The sequence below is a fragment of the Crassostrea angulata genome, chromosome 9, assembly GCF_025612915.1.
Source record: "Crassostrea angulata isolate pt1a10 chromosome 9, ASM2561291v2, whole genome shotgun sequence".
Classification (NCBI taxonomy): domain Eukaryota; kingdom Metazoa; phylum Mollusca; class Bivalvia; order Ostreida; family Ostreidae; genus Magallana; species Magallana angulata.
Window position 1 is genome coordinate 11,543,387 of NC_069119.1, and position 21,493 is coordinate 11,564,879.

The 21,493-nt window shown below is 34.7% G+C and overlaps 1 protein-coding gene across 1 annotated transcript; it reads right to left on the reverse strand.

The window, feature by feature from the left end:
• Nucleotides 1-1,064: 1,064 nt before the first annotated feature.
• LOC128162617 (dipeptidase 1-like) lies at nt 1,065-17,436 on the reverse strand. The gene is made up of 11 exons (XM_052825855.1): nt 17,280-17,436; nt 14,590-14,860; nt 11,128-11,308; nt 10,744-10,873; nt 10,321-10,471; nt 9,996-10,062; nt 6,592-6,768; nt 5,061-5,154; nt 4,716-4,791; nt 3,171-3,306; nt 1,065-2,961 (listed from the first exon to the last, which is right to left on the reverse strand). Exons 2-11 carry the CDS (start codon nt 14,850-14,852, stop codon nt 2,875-2,877), a joined length of 1,362 nt encoding a protein of 453 aa, XP_052681815.1. The 5' UTR covers nt 14,853-14,860; nt 17,280-17,436; the 3' UTR covers nt 1,065-2,874.
• Nucleotides 17,437-21,493: the final 4,057 nt, after the last annotated feature.

The window sequence follows — 21,493 nt, forward strand, 5'->3', positions numbered from 1 at the left end:
TATTGACCGGCTATTAGTCAGCTGCAAACCCTGCAGGTGTCACTACAGTATTAAAGTTTACTATATATTCTTACCAAAATTGCACAACTTTACATACAGATTAAAAATTCAAAACGAACTTCTGGAAAAAATCCTCTTGACATCTTTTTAAACAACGCTTCATTTACAATTTTCTAGCAAAATACACACGTGCATCCACCAAGGCGTGATACTTTATTTACCTCGAAGTTACACATGTGCTTGAAAATCAAGCCCCGGCCTTTTCACCCCCCACCGGAAACAACACGCATCAAAAATTCAAATGACCTCGCATTATTACAAAACTGGGATAGTTAGACCTCTTACACATTGTTTTTCATCCTCAGTGATTAGATATGGAAGAACCTGCAGGGCTTCCCCAGAACCTGCCTGCCCCCCCCCCCAGGTTTTTTGGATATTGTTTACGTTTTTTTAGTAGCCCCAAGAAGCCAATTTAGTTTAGAGATAGAGTATTTGTTTTGTTCTTTGTTTTTCTTTTTTTTAATCATTGTGTTTTTCATTTAAATGTATTTTTTTTAGTAAATTATAAGCAATAAAATGATAAGTTCTAGTACTGAAAGTTTAAGTTTTATGTTGCTACATATGTATGTAGATTCATATGCTGTTACATGTACATATAAATGGCACGTGACAATGCACGTATCTATCAAATCGGTATAAATTGTTTATATATTTACATTTTTCTCATAATGAATTATTTATAAAAAATAAAGAGTAACTAATTATTGTTGATAGTACAATAAATAAAAGAGATCAAGTCTTCTGTCTGATAACATGATAATGTTGTGCTGTCCGTGATATTTGTTAGGTTGCTGAAGGTTTCGAAAAACTAGATAGAACTGGATCGTATATAGCGCTGTGAACTACAATCGGTTAGAGGTGAAAACACCCATTGAATGTATATATATTGTATTCTTTGATGTTGGTGAAATAATTTTGAAATATTAAAATCATAATAACACATGAATATAAACATCAAACAATTATGAATGTTTCTACCTCCAGACAAAAAAAAAATATGGTTCGAAACAAGCGTATTTTGTAACTTAGTCACTTTCGGTCAAGATCAAAATCATACAATGGCGGCAAGTTACAGGCCCAGTTGTTGGTGTAGTAAAGGGGTATTATTTTAGTATATCACTTCAAGATCTCTTAAATACATTAGCAATACAAATATTTTAATGGTTCACGTGTTTTCCTGGGCTGTATTTTATTATGATTAATATGAATTAACCAAAATTTAACCAACTCTGCAGCGCCATCTACATCCGTCCATTACACCTGACGACTTCTCAAACATTATATAACCATTTTCATTTTTGTAAACAACAGTTTTTACTCAATTTTTAATTAAAATTTAGTTATAAAAGTATACATTCAAGCAAAACGTTTGTACTAAAAATGATTTGACTTATAACTGTAAATATAATACATATGTATATGAAATACTTAATATAGAAAATATTCAAAATATACTCGAAATTTTGACATCTCATTAAGTATAAGAAATATGAAAAGAAAAATGAAGTGGATATTGATAGAAAATATTATGGGACATAAGTATACTAGATGGAAACAGAAGAAAAAAAAATACCCAAATGAAAAAAAAACTTAAATCCCCAAACAATTACAACATACTTAAGTGGGAATTGAAGATATTTGATACATGTATCATGGCAATTACATGTACATCTGGCTTTGGGGCCACCAACGCTGAGATGTTTACATGTTGGTGGCCCCGAAGCCAGATGTTGATTGTTACATATGAAGTACTAGTATATAACCTTGGTTATTGAGATCAATTCATACAATAAATTCACTCTCTGAATACATATATATACAAACACATTCATGAATGTATCATGTTGTAAATTTTAAATTTACCAGGTGGCAGTAAATACAAAATTCACAACATGACATTGTCAAAAATATCATTTTTCAAAGTTTAAGACAAACATGATGATTAATTTTTTGACCATCCAGTCTCCTTAACTCACGTAAAATTGGAGTTTAAAATGCTAGTGTTGAAATGTTATTGACCAAAAATGCTCTGTTGCCTAAACTGCATGCTCAAAGTAATAAACATGCATTAAAAATTAATTTATGCAAAATAACAATACTTTGTATATGCCAATAAACGGTACATTTATTACTGAATACTCAAAATTCATCAACAGTTTGCATATCTTTGGTACATAGCGTATATTTAGTTTATAATTATAAAATAACCAATTCTAAAGATTGGGAAAAGGAAATATATAGCATTACGTATATATCACTTCTTATAAATTGGATGTGCGTAAAAATGCTAACAAAGCTAAGATATTACAAGAGTTCACATATAGGATACGTTAGAACATCAACAAAACAACAATAGAAAGACGCTGCAGAAGCCAATATTGATAATGTGTGCTTGCAATATAACAGCAAAAACGTAAACACTTACATGCTCAATCTAAAGGTACAATAATGTAACTCTAACATGAAATACATGTAAATCTACAAAAGTGATCAATCATACACACCGCACCACGGTGCGTTCAGAGGTCAGATATATCATATTTTTTTAATCAAGCATTACATGTATCAAAATTGCATAAACAATTATGTTTAAGAATCTATATAGTATCCAAAAAAAAATCAGTAACCAAACCTGTGTTATCGTTAAAGATCCATTAATTTTGATGATTAAAGCTTTCAATATTAAACGTTTTAATAAAAAAAAAGACTAGCGAACAATTATACATAAGTGTACTCTTTTGCTTAAGAACAAACATTAAAAAGAATCAGATGGCGTGTTCAATGGTTTATGCGCACGGTATTGTTATTTTGTCTCTAGTATCCAGTCGTACAGTTTTCATTTCTCAAACTTCTTTCCATGATATCTTCTATGGGATTGAGGTTAGACAAGCTGTTCTTTACCTAATTAAAGGAAATATGTTTTAAATATCAGGAAATGAAACTCTGACTTTCCTATATTTTCTCTATATCATCTCTGTCTCTCTCTCTTACCTTTTCCCCTTTTCTCTTTCTTCCATGTTTTTCTTATTTATATTTATCTCACTTTTATTTTTGTCTGTCTGTCTGTCTGTCTGTCTGTCTGTCTCTCTCTCTCTCTCTCTCAGACTTACGGCCTCGACATCCCTGAATACCCGCAGTAAATTCCCGCCAGCCAATTTTATGAGATCGGCATCTGTCCATCCACGTCTTATCAGCTCTTCAAACAAATACGGGTATGTCGAAACGTCTTCAAGACCTTCGACCAGCCTAATCCAAACGGAAGAGAAATAGCATCAATATAAAAATCAAAGAACTGAAGTACTGTCGGGAGTTGATTTTATTGATTACTTTCAATTTTGAAATCAACGATATGTTATTTTGCCTGGCAAGTAGTTTCTAATCTGTATTTGAATGACGCACATTTTTATAATATGAATTCTCGAACTTTTCCGACAAGAATTTCGAGAAAACCCCATATAATCATGTTGTGTAATATTTAAAGATAGAATCAGTTCCATCAAACTGTGTATCAGTAATCGAAATGTGTCTAAAAATTGTACACGTCTGCATCCAAGCAATATTGAAATCTAGCCTCGTTCAACCAGACGCTCGGTTGTCTCCGTTAATCTCCGACTACCAAGATAGACTCTCTGCTTGTCGGAGATTTACGGAGACAGCCGAGCGTCTGGTTAAACGAGACTATTGAACTCTGGCGTAGGAATACATACAACTAAAAAAAAACTATTAAATTGTTCGTACTATATAAAATCTGACTATTTTCAAGGTATTTATAAATACGTTTCTTTTGACAAACAATGGTACAGCATACAGAACACCGCATTTATCTATCATTTTCAAGATCTACGTCTTGTCAGCGGTGTTGATTTGTGCTTAGGTCCAAACACTGTTTCAGTTTCGGTTTGCAAGAGTAACTGCATATTCGGAGAATTGATTAAAATCAACTCCCAAAAATGAATATTGAATTTCAGTGGAATATTTATCAAGAAGTAAACTAGTTTTTGGTACTAATAAGTTGATGGACATAAAAAATATACAACTTGATCAGTTGGAACAAGTAGATATAACAGTATTTGTTTTCGTGATATCGTGTAATCAAAACAAAGCGAGTATCTTTTATACTAAAGGCACTCGAAGGTTTTCTTACTACAGATTTACAGATTTTAATAATAATCCGTCCGAGTGAAATTAATATTCACGAAGATATTTGCAACAAGGAAGCCGCAGAAAAAAGCATTACATACATACAGAGAGATTTTATAGTACAGAGACGATGGTACTGTCACCGTGTGAGAAACACTTATTTAGAGTGACATACTGTTTCTTTAATTTAGTGGTAATTATTTCTAATTAGACCTTCACCGCCGGACATTTAGATGTCACCTGTTATTTAACTAATTATATATCTTGAATAATCCTTTAAATTGATTATTGTATGTGCCAAGAGTAACTCTATTTATTTACACCTGTATATATGTTTTATCTATAAATTAGTCGTTATCCACAATGATCATCAGTTGGAGACTGGACCTTGTATTGTCCATGCCGACTGCATAGATCGTGTAGAAACGACAAGTTTGGATCGTCAATAAATTGTTATTCGACAAACCGACTTGTGAATTTCTACCGGTCATAGTACATTGAACAGAGCGACTTACTCTGGGACCCCGTCATAGTCCGCGCCAATCCCCACGTAATCCACGCCGACCAAGTTCTTCACATGGTCTATGTGATCTGAAGCAGAGAAATAGGAGGCCAAGTTAAAGGCAAGTTTAGTGTAAGCATATTCTTTTTGTAATTTCAAAAGAATTCAAATGCATAAATGAATTTTAAATACAAAGAACAACATGTCAATCATTTAAGATAAACCAATCAATCGATTCATCATTGACAATCAGAAACCAAATCTAATAAATTCCCGTTAAAAAAAACCCCTTCTCCCAGTATAAATTCTCAAGTATTTGTGACTCCGTCACAAACAGGTATAATAAAACTAAGCTTACCGGCTACAGTCGATATGTTACCACTTGTGTTGGTAGGTGCACAGTCAATGTATCCTTTGTAAAAGTTTATCATAACTAAGCCGTTGTTTTGTTTCTGTAAATACATCGCAAGAATTATACAAGTAATTAATCAAGTTTTAAAAATTTGATAAATGGTTTTTTAATGACCTGCTCTAAAACTTATACCTTTCAGAAGACATAATGGTCCTAAAGCGTCAATTTTTTATTTTATCCAATCTAATCTCGATATATGAAAAAAAAAACCGTTAATTAACGCTTACTAGCAACATTATGCCTTACAGTTAAATATCACTGGTGACGTGAGGTTTTACTCTTATAAATCACTTGTAACATGACACCACACTGCTATTCTATAAAATTGACGCCTTTCTGGTAATACTCAGTAAGTACTAAAATATCACGCGTTACTCCTTACAACTACTGGTAACATGACGCATTACTGATTTACTGTTATTAATTATTGGTAATATGACGCCGAACTGTTAATAATCACATGTAAAAAGCTTTGCTGTTATTAATCACTGGTACTTATGACGCCTTCATGTTGATAAAACTGGTAATATGACGCATTACTGTTAATAATCATTGGTAACACAATGCATGACTGTCAAAAATAACTTATAACATTATGCCTTCTGTTATTAATTAATGATAATATGAGGCCTTACTATCAGTTATCACAGATAAAATGACCCAGTACTGTTATAAATCACAAATAAAATAATGCCTAACTCAAATAACCTTAAATAACATGACGCCTTACAGCTAGTAATCACAGATAAAATTACGCTTTTTTGCTTATAATCACAAAAAACATGACGCCTTACTGCTTATAATCACAGAAAACATGATGCTTTATTGCTTATAATCACAAATAGCATAGCGCCTTACTGCTTATAATCACAAATAGCATGACGCCTTACTGTTTATTATCACAAAAAGCATAGCACCTTACTGCTTATTATCACAAATAGCATGACGTCTTACTGCTTATTATCACAAATAGCATGACGCCTTACTGCTTATAATCACAAATAGCATGACGTCTTATTGCTTTTAATCACGAATACATGTAGCATGACGTCTTACTGCTTATAATCACGAATAGCATGATGCCTTACTGCTTATAATCGCAGATAGCATGCAGCTTTATTGCTTATAATCACGAATAGCATGATGCTTAACTGCTTATAATCACAAATAGCATGAAGTCTTATTGCTGATAATCACAAATAGCATGACGCCTAACTGATAATAATCACATGTAACATGACGCCTTACTGTTAGTAATCACAAAATTAATAACATGACGCTTTATTTTTAATAATCACATATAGCATGACGCTTTACTTTTGATATTCACAAAAAACATGACGCTCTAACTTTGATAATCACAAATAACATGACGCTTTATTTTTAATAATTATTAAAAACATGACGTTTTATCTTTGATAATCACAACAAACATGACGCTTTACTTTTGATAATCATATATAACATAACGCCTTACTGTTAGCTGCAGGACTTCGTCTTTGACGTTCCTTGCGTGGTTACACAGGGCGTAAGCCGACGAATGACTGAAGATGACCGGCGCCTGAGTCACTCCTAAGGCGTCTTTTTGCGTCTGCTCTGACGTGTGTGATAGATCAACAATCATCCCAAGACGGTTCATTTCTTTTACAACTTTCTATTTAAAGATGAAAGAAATAACATCGCATTTTAGTCTACAGTCTATGATTCTTTTTTTAAAGCAAATATCGACTGGACAGACAAACCAGTCACTATATAGGTAATAACCTTCGAATGATAGACAATCGTAACAACAAACAAGAGGCCCATGGGCCACATCGCTCACCTGAGGAACAATAGGTATGATAAAGTCAGCTTAATGGAGTCATAATACAAACAATCTGGACAATGTACAATAATACATGTAGATCCTGTATAAATAAAATCCATTTTTCCCCCTTGGAACTCGGATAGCCCTGATTGCTGCCAATATTTACAAGAGCAGACTTTAGTTACCGCTCCTGTACATGTATAGGGACTCAACGTTACACAGGCAGGGATGTCCGCACACCTACACAACTCAACAGGTACCAACGTTAACGCAAGCAGGGATAACGCAAGCAGGAATGACCGCACACTTGCGCCAACAGCTCAACATAACGCAAGCAGGGTGTGCCGCACACTTGCGCTAGAAAGGCCAGAACACCAGCAGAGATGACCATTTACTAGTGCTCCGCCACAACCACCACAAGCAAGTATGACCGCACACTTGTATTAATGCTATACAGGGCAGGAAAGAGCGCACACTCTGTATCATAGGTTAGAAAACACGAAGATTTGATAGAGCAGGGGTGTCCACACACTCTATCTATCCGTACCTGTTCAAGTTTAACCCAAACAGTCGCACATTGTAATGCAAGAGACACTGTCCCTATATATGTGCCGGCCTACAATAATTCATAGTATCTAAAAATTGGAAATCAAAAATAAACAAAATAATCCGGCCTAACCCAAAACTACTTATGCAGAACAACTTATATACATTGAATATTTATTATTGTATAAAAATAATCATCACAATAATTGGTTAACAGTGGATGCATTAATTAAAATAATCAAGAATCAATAAATCAAGGGCAATAACTCAATACAGAAATACAAAAAGATTTTAATGAAGAAATAGCTGCCTGCCTCAATTTTATAGTCATATCACATGTTGAGTATTGCAGTTTTCAAAAAGATCCTTTTCAATTGTTTATATATGGGATATTTAGCTGCATCAAACTCTGAACCTTCTTGTGAGGCCGAAGAATTGTCCTGGAGCCAAAGTCTTAACAATTATAAAGTATCATCTTGCTGATCCGTTTCTAAGAAGAAGATTTTTAAAGATTTGCTCTATATATTCCTATGTAAAACTTAAACACCCCCCCCCCCCCCAATGTGGCCTCACCCTACCCCCAGGGATCATGATTTTCACAACTTTGAATCTACACTACCTGAGGATACTTCCACACAAGTTTCAGCTTTCCTGGCTGTTTAGTTTCTGAGAAGAAGATTTTTAAATATTTACTCTATAAATTCCTATGTAAAACTTCGACCCCCCCCCCCATTGTGGCCCCACCCTACCCCCAGGGATCATGATTTTCACAACTTTGAATCTACACTGCCTGAGGATGCTTCCACAAAAGTTTCAGCTTTCCTGGCTGTTTAGTTTCTGAGAAGATTGTAAAATTTTAACACCCCCCCCCCCCCCCAATGTGGCCTCACCCTACCCCCAGGGATCATGATTTTCACAACTTTGAATCTACACTACCTGAGGATGCATCCACACAAGTTTCAGCTTTCCTTGCTGATTAGTTTTTGAGAAGAAGATTTTTAAAGATTTACTCTATATTTTCCTATGTAAAACTTCGACCCCCCCCATTGTGGCCCCACCCTACCCACAGGGGTCATGATTTTCACAACTTTGAATCTACACTACCTGAGGATGCATCCACACAAGTTTCAGCTTTCCTGGCTGTTTAGTTTCTGAGAAGAAGATTTTTAAAGATTTACTCTATATATACCTATGTAAAACTTTGACCCCCCATTGTGGGCCCACCCTACCCCCGGGGATCATGATTTTCACAACTTTGAATCTACACTACCTGAGGATGCTTCCACACAAGTTTCAGCTTTCCTGGCTGTTTAGTTTCTGAGAAGAAGATTTTTAAAGATTTACTCTATATATTCCTATCTAAAACTTCGACCCCCCATTGTGGCCTCACCCTACCCCCGGGGATCATGAATTTCACAACTTTGAATCTACACTACCTGAGGATGCTTCCATACAAGTTTCATCTTGCTGATCCGTTTCTAAGAAGAAGATTTTTAAAGATTTACTCTATATATTTCTATGTAAAATTTTAACACCCCCCCAATGTGGCCTCACCCTACCCCCAGGGATCATGATTTTCACAACTTTGAATCTACACTACCTGAGGATGCTTCCACACAAGTTTCAGCTTTCCTGGCTGTTTAGTTTCTGAGAAGAAGATTTTTAAAGATTTACTCTATATATTCCTATCTAAAACTTCGACCCCCCATTGTGGCCTCACCCTACCCCCGGGGATCATGAATTTCACAACTTTGAATCTACACTACCTGAGGATGCTTCCATACAAGTTTCAGCTTTCCTGGCTGTTTAGTTTCTGAGAAGAAGATTTTTAAAGATTTACTCTATATATTCCTATGTAAAACTTCGACCCTCCATTGTGGTCCCACCCTACCCCCGGGGGTCATGAATTTCACAACTTTGAATCTACACTACCCGAGGATGCTTCCACACAAGTTTCAGCTTTCCTGGCTTTCTGGTTCTTGAGAAGAAGATTTTTGAAAATTTCTCGAAATTTTTCATTAATTTCTAATTATCTCCCCTTAAAAACGGGTGTGGCCCTTAATTTTCACAACTTTGAATCCCCTTTGCCTAAGGATGATTTGTGCCAAGTTTGGTTGAAATTGGCCCAGTAGTTCTTGAGAAGATGTTGAAAATGTGAAAAGTTTACGGACAGACGGACAGACAGACAGACGGACGGACAGACGGACAGACGGACGACAGACAAAATGTGATCAGAATAGCTCACTTGAGCTTTCAGCTCAGGTGAGCTAAAAAGCAAGATGCATTTAAACCGAATTTTATTGAATATTTTATGAATACGATGTACTAGTATCTAAAAAAAAATATTGAAAAGTAAACATTTTTGGCAGCAATCGTTTAAGTTTTGCGTCTGTGATAAACCTTCGCGACATAAAATAGTTCCATCGTTTTAGTTAAACGGTCGTGTATTTTAAGGATAAGGTACCAACAGAAATAAAAATCAATGTCAGTCAGTAAGTTATGTAAATTTTCAACCAGCCATTGCCTACCTTTCCAAACTCTGTCAGCCCTTTATTGGATGGTGGGCTCCTAGTATCAGCCTTAACACTGTCGGCCCTGATAAAAAATAGAAGAATGCATGCATTAATTGGACGAAATCTGACCAGAGTGTTCACATATTAAGCAAAAAGGTCATGATAGAAGTACGTTATATTTAATAAAGATCAATGTCCGAATAATAACATTTCGTTGTATTCATTTTTTTTAAATTGCTTCGTTTTTGTCTGATTGCAAAGAGCAAACTAAGGCCATTGCAAATATATTTTTAAAATGAGCTATAAAAACTGATTCAAATTCACAAACTCTCAAACCTACCATTCTACGTCACAGCTGTGGGTCAATGTCATATATCTGACCCCCATCCTATAGTACATGCGCAGTGCTCCCAAACTGTTTCCGATCATGTGACCACCTTCTAGACCAATCAAACTGGCAATTTTTCCATCATTAAAGGCGTCTGTAATACCTACATGTAAAGAAAATTATGTTTCAGATGAACATTGTTTTTGAATCTAAATACTTGTGTGCCATAGATTTGACCAAAATTTGTTTATTTGAAATCCTTTTTATTGTTTGAGTTTTGCTATGTACGATATTTTTCAGAATATAAAAGTCAACAAACGCATAGTTCAAAAGTTATGAAACGTACGAATGTACCTATCTGTTCCACAGAAAGCTTCTTTTTCATTATCTTATTTTTGTTTTAAAAAATCAAGTATTAAGTTTATTAATATTTACCTTGCGCGGTTGTTGCCAATTTGAAGTCATCGTACTTGTCAACGAATTTGTGTATGACGTCAGTCTGGTCAAGGCCCAATCGGACGGCGTCTTTCTCGACGGAAGCACAGCTTACAAAAACCGCCCAAAACTGAAACAACAAGACACCCAAGCATGCACAGAGGCACCTTATCTGCTTTATACAAAGCGGTGTATTATATTTATATATACGTCATAGAGAACAGAGCGGATAAGGTGCCCTTGTAGGCTAAATATGAAATTAACGTGCATTATTATATTCTGTTGCACGAAAATTGCATTTACCCTTTCAAACACTATAGAGATTTAACATAATTTTACGAAGGAAAGTATTCTAATATTTCTATTTCACAGAGTATTACTTACCTGCCCGCCAACTTTTCCAGTGCGGAGTCGAGGAATATCCGTCTGCGACGGAATTCTGGGAAAGCTCGTGTCATCCATCCATGTTTCGTTGTTCCACGTGTTTCGCATGTCCTGCCCGAGGTTTACCGAGTAGACCGAGTTATTGGCGTACTGTCGAAACTGCCAGGGCAAATCGTTGTGACTAGTAAAAAAAAGCGGTTACAAAAAGCATTGCATTTGAATTATTAATATATATATATATATATATATATATATATATATATATATATATATATATATATATATATATATATATATATATATATATATATATATATACACACACACACACACAAACAAGCTCTTGACCTCCTTTTTAAAATAATGATGTCAAATTGAATATAGGTATCGGGATTGTTTTTTCCATGATTTAATATAGAATGTCAATTAAGCATTTGTTTAATTTTGTACATAATTTCTTTAAAGCCGCAAATTACGGGGAAAGGATTCTTCAAATCATTTATGATGTCATAATGATTCTAGCACCAAAAAGACACTCGGGAATCATTTACTAGATCTTGACCTTAATTAAGAAAATCAATATAGTCTAAAAATGGCCACGGCCATTAAGCCCTCTTCAAGTACTCGGGCGGGTAATTATGCGTTTCATATCTTCAATTTAGAGCGGTTTAGAGCTAGGTGTTTTTTTTTTATTTCTCACATTTATTCAATGAAAATGTCATCTTTTGGTCAGCATATATTTTAACAAACTTAATTTCATGCCGCAATCTTAAAATCAACTGCGTACTTCCATTTCGTAAAATGACAAATTTTTAGGATGCGACATTTTATGCATGATTAATAATTAAAAATATTAAGAATACAAAAGTGCAAAGAAGTAGTTTAAATGGTGCAATACTTCAGTTTTCTACGTTTCTTATCTTTCATTGAGATCATACGGTACATGTCTCTGTTTTCTTTTTAAATAACTTTTTTGTGGCACATTTTCTTTTGACCTTCTCTGCAACAAAATAAAATTGTTTACACGGCCGTACTTTTAAACTAAATTTCTTGGTGTCTTTTTTCAGCTCTTTTACTGAGTTTTTATAATACATTTTCTCGCGATATCACTTAAGTCAAAAGCGGGGATGTTTCGGGATTTCATCAGTCAGCAGTAAGCGATAGGACGAGCTAACACAATGTCAAACTCCCTTGAGCGGAGCCCTGTTGTGACAGGCGAGGGGAATTTTTGGCTGAAGAAACATGGTGTCCCGTTTTTCAATTCGGATGTTTGCATATTACGTGAAAATCTGGGACTGGTTGATCAAATGTCACTCTGTCTCAAGCTACCCCAAAGATGACGGTCTGTGACTCCAAATATACATTCTTGTTAATTCAGGGACATTTTATTACACATTATAACTTTTTTCTTGGGTAGCGGTCAATTTTGAACAATTGTAACACCACCCTAAAAGAATGAACTAAAAAACAACAACAACAACACCCCCCAAAATAAATAACCAAATTTATAGACAACAAAACAAAAAGAAACATGTAAAAAACGTGCTCCCTCAGAGAGAGAGAGAGAGAGAGAGAGAGAGAGAGAGAGAGAGAGAGAGAGAGAGAGAGAGAGTCTATCGCACAATCCCAATAAATAGGCTCATATTCATAACTTTAAAATGTAGGGCGAGGAGTTTACACTATGGCTGTAAAGTAAAAGTATTACTTTGGCTATCGTGAAAGTTGTTTCAAAAGTCTTGATGAACTCGAGAATTGCCGGACATTTTTATCATATCTCTGGTGTTCAAAAGGGGGAGGGGGCAATTCGACCATCGCACTTTCGGGCGAAGATGCGAGAGTGCATAGTTGCGAAGGCGAATGTTCGAAGGCGAAGTGCGAAGATGCAATAGCAAAGCGCAAAGTTGCGAAGGGGGTCCGACCCCCGACCCCCCCCCCCCCCCCCCGTAAAAATTAATATAATGATTTCACACAGTAAAGGGGAGATGAGGTCCAGACTCCATTCCCGGATAATTAATTTTTTTTTTCATTAATTTCACATAGTAGAATTACAAAAATAATGCCTCGGAACCACCAACCCCACGGCAAATACAAATCTCCCTCCGCCCCCCCCCCCCTCCCCCCCAAGTGAAAAATATCAAGAATAAAATATGGACCTTCGCAGCCTGTTGAAAATAAATTCTCAAAAGTTCGTCTTCTGCCTTAGATGTCATTTTACACAGCTAAAGCTACGTGTATATATAAACTACAGAGAGCTCCTCAAACATAAAAAGGCGAAGGCGAAAGTGCGAAAGTGCGAAGGCGGGAGTACAAATTTGCGAAGGCGAGCCTTCACATCTTCGTGCTTCGCCGTTGCATCTTTGCACTTTCGCTTTCTCACTTTCGCGTTCGCAACTTCGCTCTCTCGCATCTACAATGTCTGCCCTATAAAGACGAAAGTGCGATGGTCGAGGTGGCCCAATCGGAACACCATGCATATGCATATCATTTATTGAGGACTTCAGCAAGAAAAAAATGACAAGTTCACAACATTCAAAAGTACAATGCACCTTTTAACTCATAAATATCCCTCCCCCCACACGACTCATCAAGAATGACATTTTATAGAAGTGCGACGACTCAAGCGACGGTCTTGACAACTTACCACGATGACCACAAGATAGTTTTAAACATGTATGAAACTGATATTCAGAAATAATTTTCATTACGATTTGACCCCTCCCCTCCCCAATAAAAAAATAACAATGCTGAATTGGCTTCTTTCATTCATGATCAATGGAAATAATATCGTTGAGATTTTTGAAATCATGTAAAGATTTTCAGTATCATTTATTTGTCTACATGTTGATCGTCGTCGTATACTAAATACTAGTATTTGCTCTAATCGTGAATAATGTCGTAAAGAATGCAAAATAAAACCGAACAGTATATAGTGATTGTTATCCTGACAAGATCGCAGTACAATCGTAACATGTTACCGCAAGACATAGTCATACTACTATAATATCTTAATCGACAAACATGGTTTTTGACTTGTCGGGTCGTAAGGTTAGGACGATTTGACAAAAGCTCATTTTATCAACCTATACATGTACTTGCATCTAAGGAACTATTTTTTAACTAAATCTTTATAATCGACAAACTTGTCGGGTCGTTAGGTTGGGACAATTTGACAAGAGCTCATTTCATCATCTACTGTGGAATCATTAAATTTCGTGGGGGCCAATATTCGTGGATTGCATAAATTCTACAGGTTCGTGGGGACGTAATTTCGTGTATTCTCTTAAACCTACAAAAGAAATATGACTTTATTACCCTATAATTTATTAATTCATGGAGGATGTTAATTCTAGAATGAGAGGTACCCACGAATTCCACGAAAATTGAGCCACCACGAAATCTAACGATTCCACAGTACATTTGTATACTGCCATCTAAGGGATTGTTTTTAACTTAAAAGCTCACCCATCAATTAATGGATTTGCAGTCAGTAACTGTTTCGCCCTCTGAAGTTCAGAAGACTGTGGTGCTCCTCCGCCACCCCCTCCGCTGTTGGTGTCTCGTTTTGAGAGAGGGATTCCGATGGCCAGGCCCAGAATGATGGCTACGAATGTCACGACCAGGAAACCGATCCCGACCCGGTCGCTGAAGGATCGCTGTTTCCGGAAAGTCGTGGGTTTGTCCGTGGTCAGGCTTGTTAAAGAGTTTGTGTTGAATTGGGCGGACATACTGATTCCTGAAGAAAACCATATTTTTATGAATAAATTTGCTGATACTACATAAGGGGGATATTTGGATGTCTTTGATTATGGTTTGACACGTTACGCTTCCAGTGTATAACAGAGATAACCTTCTCATTTCCTCAAAGAATTAACTCCCAAAAATCTCAGACACTCGTGTCCTTGAGAATTACACTTTAAATCTGTCCTAAATAACAACTTCACATGCAAATAGCGTGGATTTTATTTTTCCTTTTATGGATGGAAATTTGATCGTAATTTCCTTCATTTCGTCTATGCAAACATTTATATCATTATATAGCAAGCATTAAGTTTCATTACCCCATCTTTCCGTATCAAAAAATTTAAAAGTTATGCCTTTATGCGCTCAAGCGTTTAGTCCTCATGATTGAATAATTATGGATAGTTATTTATCCTATACATGAAGCTCTAAATTGCCTTATCCAGGGTTCTCGCCACATCCATATAATCACCATTTAATAGAGCATGCCCCCCTTTTCTCTCTCTCTCTCCCTCTCTCTCTCTCTCTCTCTCTCTCTCTCTCTCTCTCTCTCTCTCTCTCTCTTGTACCTTGCTATTGTACGTCCATGATCCACATTTTACATGTGTTAATAAAATCAGGGTGATAAAATCACTTACGGCATTAGAAGCTTGTATTTCATTCCATGGATAATTGACATGCTTAGAATACTTAGTAAATATGAAATTTTCCAAAACATATTTTTTTTTACCATCAACTCTGTCATTTCGGAATTTACAAAATAACAATCATTAAACGGACTGTGGCTGTTTCTATGCACTTTGTCGTTATTTGTGAGGGAATGTATTTATAAAAAAATGTGATTTCCAGAGACCAAATCTGAAGATTACTTCAAGACCACGTATTAACGGTGAATTATAACTTATAGTGCAATTAACAGCATGCTCCAAATATTGAACGCAATTCAATTAAAAATGCCAAGCTTGTTTTGTACACAAACTTTTTTTAAAAGGAATTACAGGTCTTTAAAATTCATTACAGTTGATACAATGAAGCGTGTCCGATGCCCCGCGTCTTGTGTTTACAAAGACATCCTGAAATATTGAGTAGATAGCCTTGTAGGCGAAGAACGTCACGTTTGTAATACGTGGGTTTCTTTTATTTTTTCTTCTCGTTTTTTAACGAGTGTTAAAGCAATATGAGCTGCAATTTCATGTTGAAAATTTTTTTTGAAGAAAATGTTGTTTTCTACTAAAATGACAAAAATATCATGGTTTTAAAATTTCTGTTACCTCTGTTTTTGTGGGAAAGCCATTAAGAAGCCTTAATTGGAGCAAAATTGAATTATTGTCGTCCTGTACAAAAATTGATTTACTATATATTCCTTATAAGTGAAATCTTTCTCCTGACAAAAATTAATGATTTTTTCAAATCTTATTTATCTTAAAAGTTTTAGTTACAGGCAGACTTATCACACTAGCAGGATTTTGCAGAAAAATAAAATTCTAAATAATACAGCTCATATTGCTTTAAGGGTCTCCTGTTTTTTTTACAAGGGTCTCAACACTGAATGTTGAGATAGGAGAAACACAAATCTATGGATGATCAAATACGAGAGTATTTGATTAGAACCTTTTCAAAAAAGCTAAGGCTGTTTAAATGAAACACCTCTCCCCATAAAGAAAAAAACCCAGTAAAATAGTTTTATTTTTAGCTTGATGAAGTGGATAAGCCGTAGTCTAGGATAAAAGTTTCATGGCCTCGCATATTTTGACCTTTAATAAAATGAACATTCAGAGTCATTCACTAGATCGTGTCATGAAATTAATGGGTCATTGACCAGGCCTTACTTGTAGAATGCTTAAATAGTATTAACACCTTTTAGGGGCGGATCTAGACTTTCCCAACCTATACTTCCAATGATAAAAATTGTCACATATAGATCGAAGCCCCCCCCCCCCCCCCTCCCCGGCTATTCGTCTTCCATTTCTGCTCCTCTAAATACGTCAATTTGAAATAAATGTTAATGTAAATATAAAATATTTATTTCAGTAAATATTCAGCGAAAGTAACAATGTATGTTACCTCATGTTGCATGCATGTTGCAAAGGTGATTCAACACATTTTACAATGGGATTTGATTTATAAAGCGACACAGGACATCGCTTTATTTGTTCACAGTGAGAGGTACTTCATACGTTTTTACGAGGGAATATAAGCACACATATAAATGTTGGTGTCAGTATTAAATGCAAAGCTGTAGCATTATTTCATATTCCAAAAACACGGCTAATCCCGTTATACCATAATTGTAGAAACAGTAAAGTGTAGCGATGAAAGCGATGAATGAATAAAAGTTACTATGAACAGCAGTTTGTGTTGAAAAATTAAACTGTATGCAGAATACACAATGCTATAGATAAGACATAACGTACCTCTCAGCTGTGATGCGTTGAGATGTGGTAATAACTTAGAACTTAATAAAATGCTCCCTGCGTAAAATGTGAATCGGCATATATTAAATGGCTCTGTTAACCGCGCTCTGGTATGTAAAAGCTGTAAAAATCCCCGGCCGGTTTGGGTTTATAAATAAACTAGAGTTTATACATGCATCCTTTAGCAATCATTGCGAACAAAAGAAATTTAAATGCTTCGATCGACTGCCTTCCAGATTTTTTGGCGTGTATACATGTATATATGAATTATCTGCCAATGAATCTGATGGAATAAAGTCCACAGAACATTTTGGTCCGTTACTTATTGGGGTCATCTTTTCGCTCTATGCTCTAATTAAAATTTCGACTTCAGGGACATCATATATTTATAACTTGACCATTATTATTTCAATTTTTAGCACGCACAAAACAAACATAACAATTTAGATATACATGTACACAAGTGCACACGAGGACAGGTACCTCGCTCCTTTTCTTTTGAATTAGACCCCAGAATAGTTATAAATATGTTTCTCTTATAATAAAAAACCGCAAACATTAAAAGAAGAAACGAAGGAGTCAACTGCTTAAAATTCGTGTGAAGGGGGAAGGGGTTCTGTCAACATGCCTGCATTCATACATGATATACCAAGAAAAAAATGATGAAAGCGTCAAAAGAATGGTCGAAAACAATTAGCTTTTCTGAACCAAAAAATAAAAAAAAGTTGAAATAATAAAAATCGAGTTTTTGCATTGTATTCAATGAGCAATCCATTCTCGTATTTGATCTCGTTTAATCATAAGATAAAATTTTTGTAAAATTGAGAGTTGCTGTACTTGCAAGTTACAGACGGGAGGTAAAAATAACACGAAAAGTAGGTGGATGGGACATTGTAAACTATACACCGTAAGTTTCTGACATGTGATTGTGCAACATGCACGCGGTACGGAAGGTCAACCCTCTGCAGGGAACTAGCTGGGGGAGGTCTAAAAAGCTGAAAAATCATGAAAAATTAGCAAAATATGAAAGGGTCAAGATCTCATAAAAACCAGTATGTAGAGAATTTTACAGGTTTTTACTAGTAATTTTCTTCAGAAATTGGTGATTGGCCTTATAAAGAATGAATTAAAGGTATTTGTGCTGAATGGGAACTGAAAAAATTCTAGTTACAGAGTTCCGAAGACATGCATCCCTTGGCTACAATGAATTGTATAAAAAAAAACTGTCCCGTGCTACCTAAGCCTTTTCTCTGAGCAAAACATCCGGTTGAACACCTAAACAGCGCCGCAGAAACGCACAGGTTCCTTTTTATTTTAGGTGACCGACTGCCTTCTGGCGGCAGTTATAATGTAATGAAGTGAGAAAAGAGAAATAAACGATGTTGTCTCACAGGTAAATTTAGTTATATGCATTACAGCGGTACGTACATTACAATTTATATTTTGGGGTGAAATCAGTATCGCTACCCACCCCCCCCCCCCCTTAAAAAAAAACCAAAACAAAAAAACAAAAACAAAAAAACAGAAAGAAAGACACAAAACAAAATATAGAATTTAAATTGTTTCTTTAAAAAAAGTGGAATGATAGAATCAAAGAAAATTTTTAGGGGTATATATATGTCAAATTAATTTTTGAAATACTAGTGTACAGCATGTGTTTACCTCGGTACGTCGAATTTAATTTGACACGATATATATTTGATATGTATCAGAAATGAATGAGGTTTACGGAAGTAATTTTTCCGCGCATATTTTTTCTATTGTTAGGTAGCAAGCCAGCTACGTCATATGTTATTTCTAAAGCGCCATATTTTTGTGCGTCAAAGTTTGAGTTATTTTCTTCTTTTTTTTGTAAACCCACCCACCCACACCAGTTGTATTACTTGCAGACAAACCTTGTTTTTAGCAATTGTGGGAGGTTACTTTTTCACATGTACTAAATATATGTTCTTTGTGTTTTTCTGCGAATTGTATATTGAGCATTGCAAAAATAAAATTTTGTAGGCGCAGGTTACTCGTGTTTATTTGAAGTAAAGCATGTATTAGCGAGAAAAGTCGGGTTGGCAAACTTGCATTGATTGCATACAATTATATGTATGATCAAAATCATATTTTTCCATCTCTAACCTCGATATTTCTTGCTTAAAACAACGCAAAAGGTTTGTTTTTGCTTAATGTTGCAATACATGTACAAATATTTGTTATTCCCAAGAAATAGAAAAGTCGAGCTGTTTTTTTTTTTCAAAGTTATTACAATTATTTAAAAATTAATATCAGATATTGACAATTTTCGAATTAATCTTTACTGTGTTGCTACTCAATTAATATTTACCTTCAGCAATCGAGCATACGTATTCCGCTCCAGGGATGAAATATTATATTATAATTTATTGTATTATATTATATCATATTAGGTAACATTTACTTCGTAAAAAGATATAGTAGATAAAAACACTTACTCAAATTTAAGACTAATATTCAATTCCTCTTTTTTTCTTTTCAAAGTATGGGATCCGTTTAATATATCTTTGAACTGACTTTCTTTGTTAACAATGAGCGTCTTTACTGGTCAAGCAGACATAGAATTCACAGCTTTATCAAAGCTCTGCAGATCTATCAGCACTATCTAAATCTTAAATCTCCAAAGTAACGAATCTATTCCATGTAATTAACACTAACCAGGGTATACAGGTTCATGCATATATATTTGTATTTCTTTTAGATTAACAGCTTAGTCTCATATTAAATGCGTAAAAAGTTAAAATGACTTAGACGCGATTTTAGCTCATTTCTAAAAAAATATATCCCCCCCCCCTGTTTTTACTGTTTAGAACTTGACTTGGGCATCACAAATGCTTGACCGAAATTCAACAACGTACTGTATTGATATAATAAACTTTTTTCTCGATAACTGTTTGCTTGCTTATATATTATATGATTCCTCTATGTATTTTTTTTTTATATACAATGTTTACTCTTTGGCAAAACGATGTATACCATATTTTATATTTTAAGCCGAAATCGTTGCGGTAGTGAGTTACTCTTGCACTTGCACACTTACGGAGATCCTATGGAGTTGAAGCCCTCTCCAAGAAAAAAGAGGGGGTATGGTTACTTTAATTAACGAAATACGAAATTACGTCAGACTCAAATTCTCATACATGTACCAAGAAGAATTTGCTTTTTTCTCTCTCTAACGTACTGTGCTTATTTACAATAGTATAATTACCTTTATTTTCTCTTCATGATTTATTCAAAAATCTATTAAAAGAAAGATGTAAATAAAAACAATAAATACTTTCTTTAATTATTAATGCGCGGTATGAAGATAGCAATAATTGCTGAAAAGAATAAATTCGGAGTACATGTATAAATAGTATTATATATCTATAAAATTATGTTAACAATTTTATGCGTTTCTTAGTAAATGTGTGCCTTGATTCAAACACGATAGTCCAATCATTATGTTACAATAATATTTAAAATTTATCAATTTTAACTCAACTATAACAGTTTGTAAACAGTTATTATTGAGTTTTAAAGAGGCATGGTCACCATTTTGGTCAAAAATTATTTTCCCGATCTTAGTGTTTACAATGCTTCACTAAGGCGTTTTTAATAGCCAACCAAAATTGGAGTGCCATTCGTTGAATTATAAGAAAGTTACCGAGCCTATATTCTTTGCTATGTAAACAAAGCTTTTGTAACATTTTTAATTTGAAGTAAAAATTCCAATTTTAGACCTAAAATGAATGAGTTAAAGTTTAGGAACTATTTATTTATGCTTAAAATGAATAAGTAGACAGACAAATCAACTTGAAAAAGATGTTTTACTGGTATATTGAACCCATGTAAACAAAAAAGGGCACGATCCTTGTTTATATGAGAAGGAATTGTGAGCCCTTGATCTTGCTTATATTTCTACGACTGACTCTCAAATTTCATTTGATCATTGGAAATACATTCCTAAAACATTGTAAATGATAAAAACAGAAAAATACAGTTTGACCAAAATCGTGATCATGCCCCTTTAATCGATAAATAAATAAACTTTAAAATTTAATGTAACAATTAATTTTATTTCTATTGTTGAATGAAATTGCATGAAAACTATCGTTTTAGAATATTTAATACATTTTTTTTTCAGGAAATAAAGTTGACCACAAATCATCAAATCCATCATTACTCGTATATGATATATTATGATATTATAT

Bases quoted from the DNA above. Each gene is read 5' to 3' on its own strand.
- LOC128162617 (XM_052825855.1), bottom strand. From the start codon at position 14,852: ATGTCCGCCCAATTCAACACAAACTCTTTAACAAGCCTGACCACGGAC. The intron at 10,472-10,743 runs GTAAATATTAAT...CTTTACATGTAG, and splicing joins ATTGGCAACAACCGCGCAAG to GTATTACAGACGCCTTTAAT. The intron at 4,792-5,060 runs GTAAGCTTAGTT...TCTCTGCTTCAG, and splicing joins TAACATATCGACTGTAGCCG to ATCACATAGACCATGTGAAG.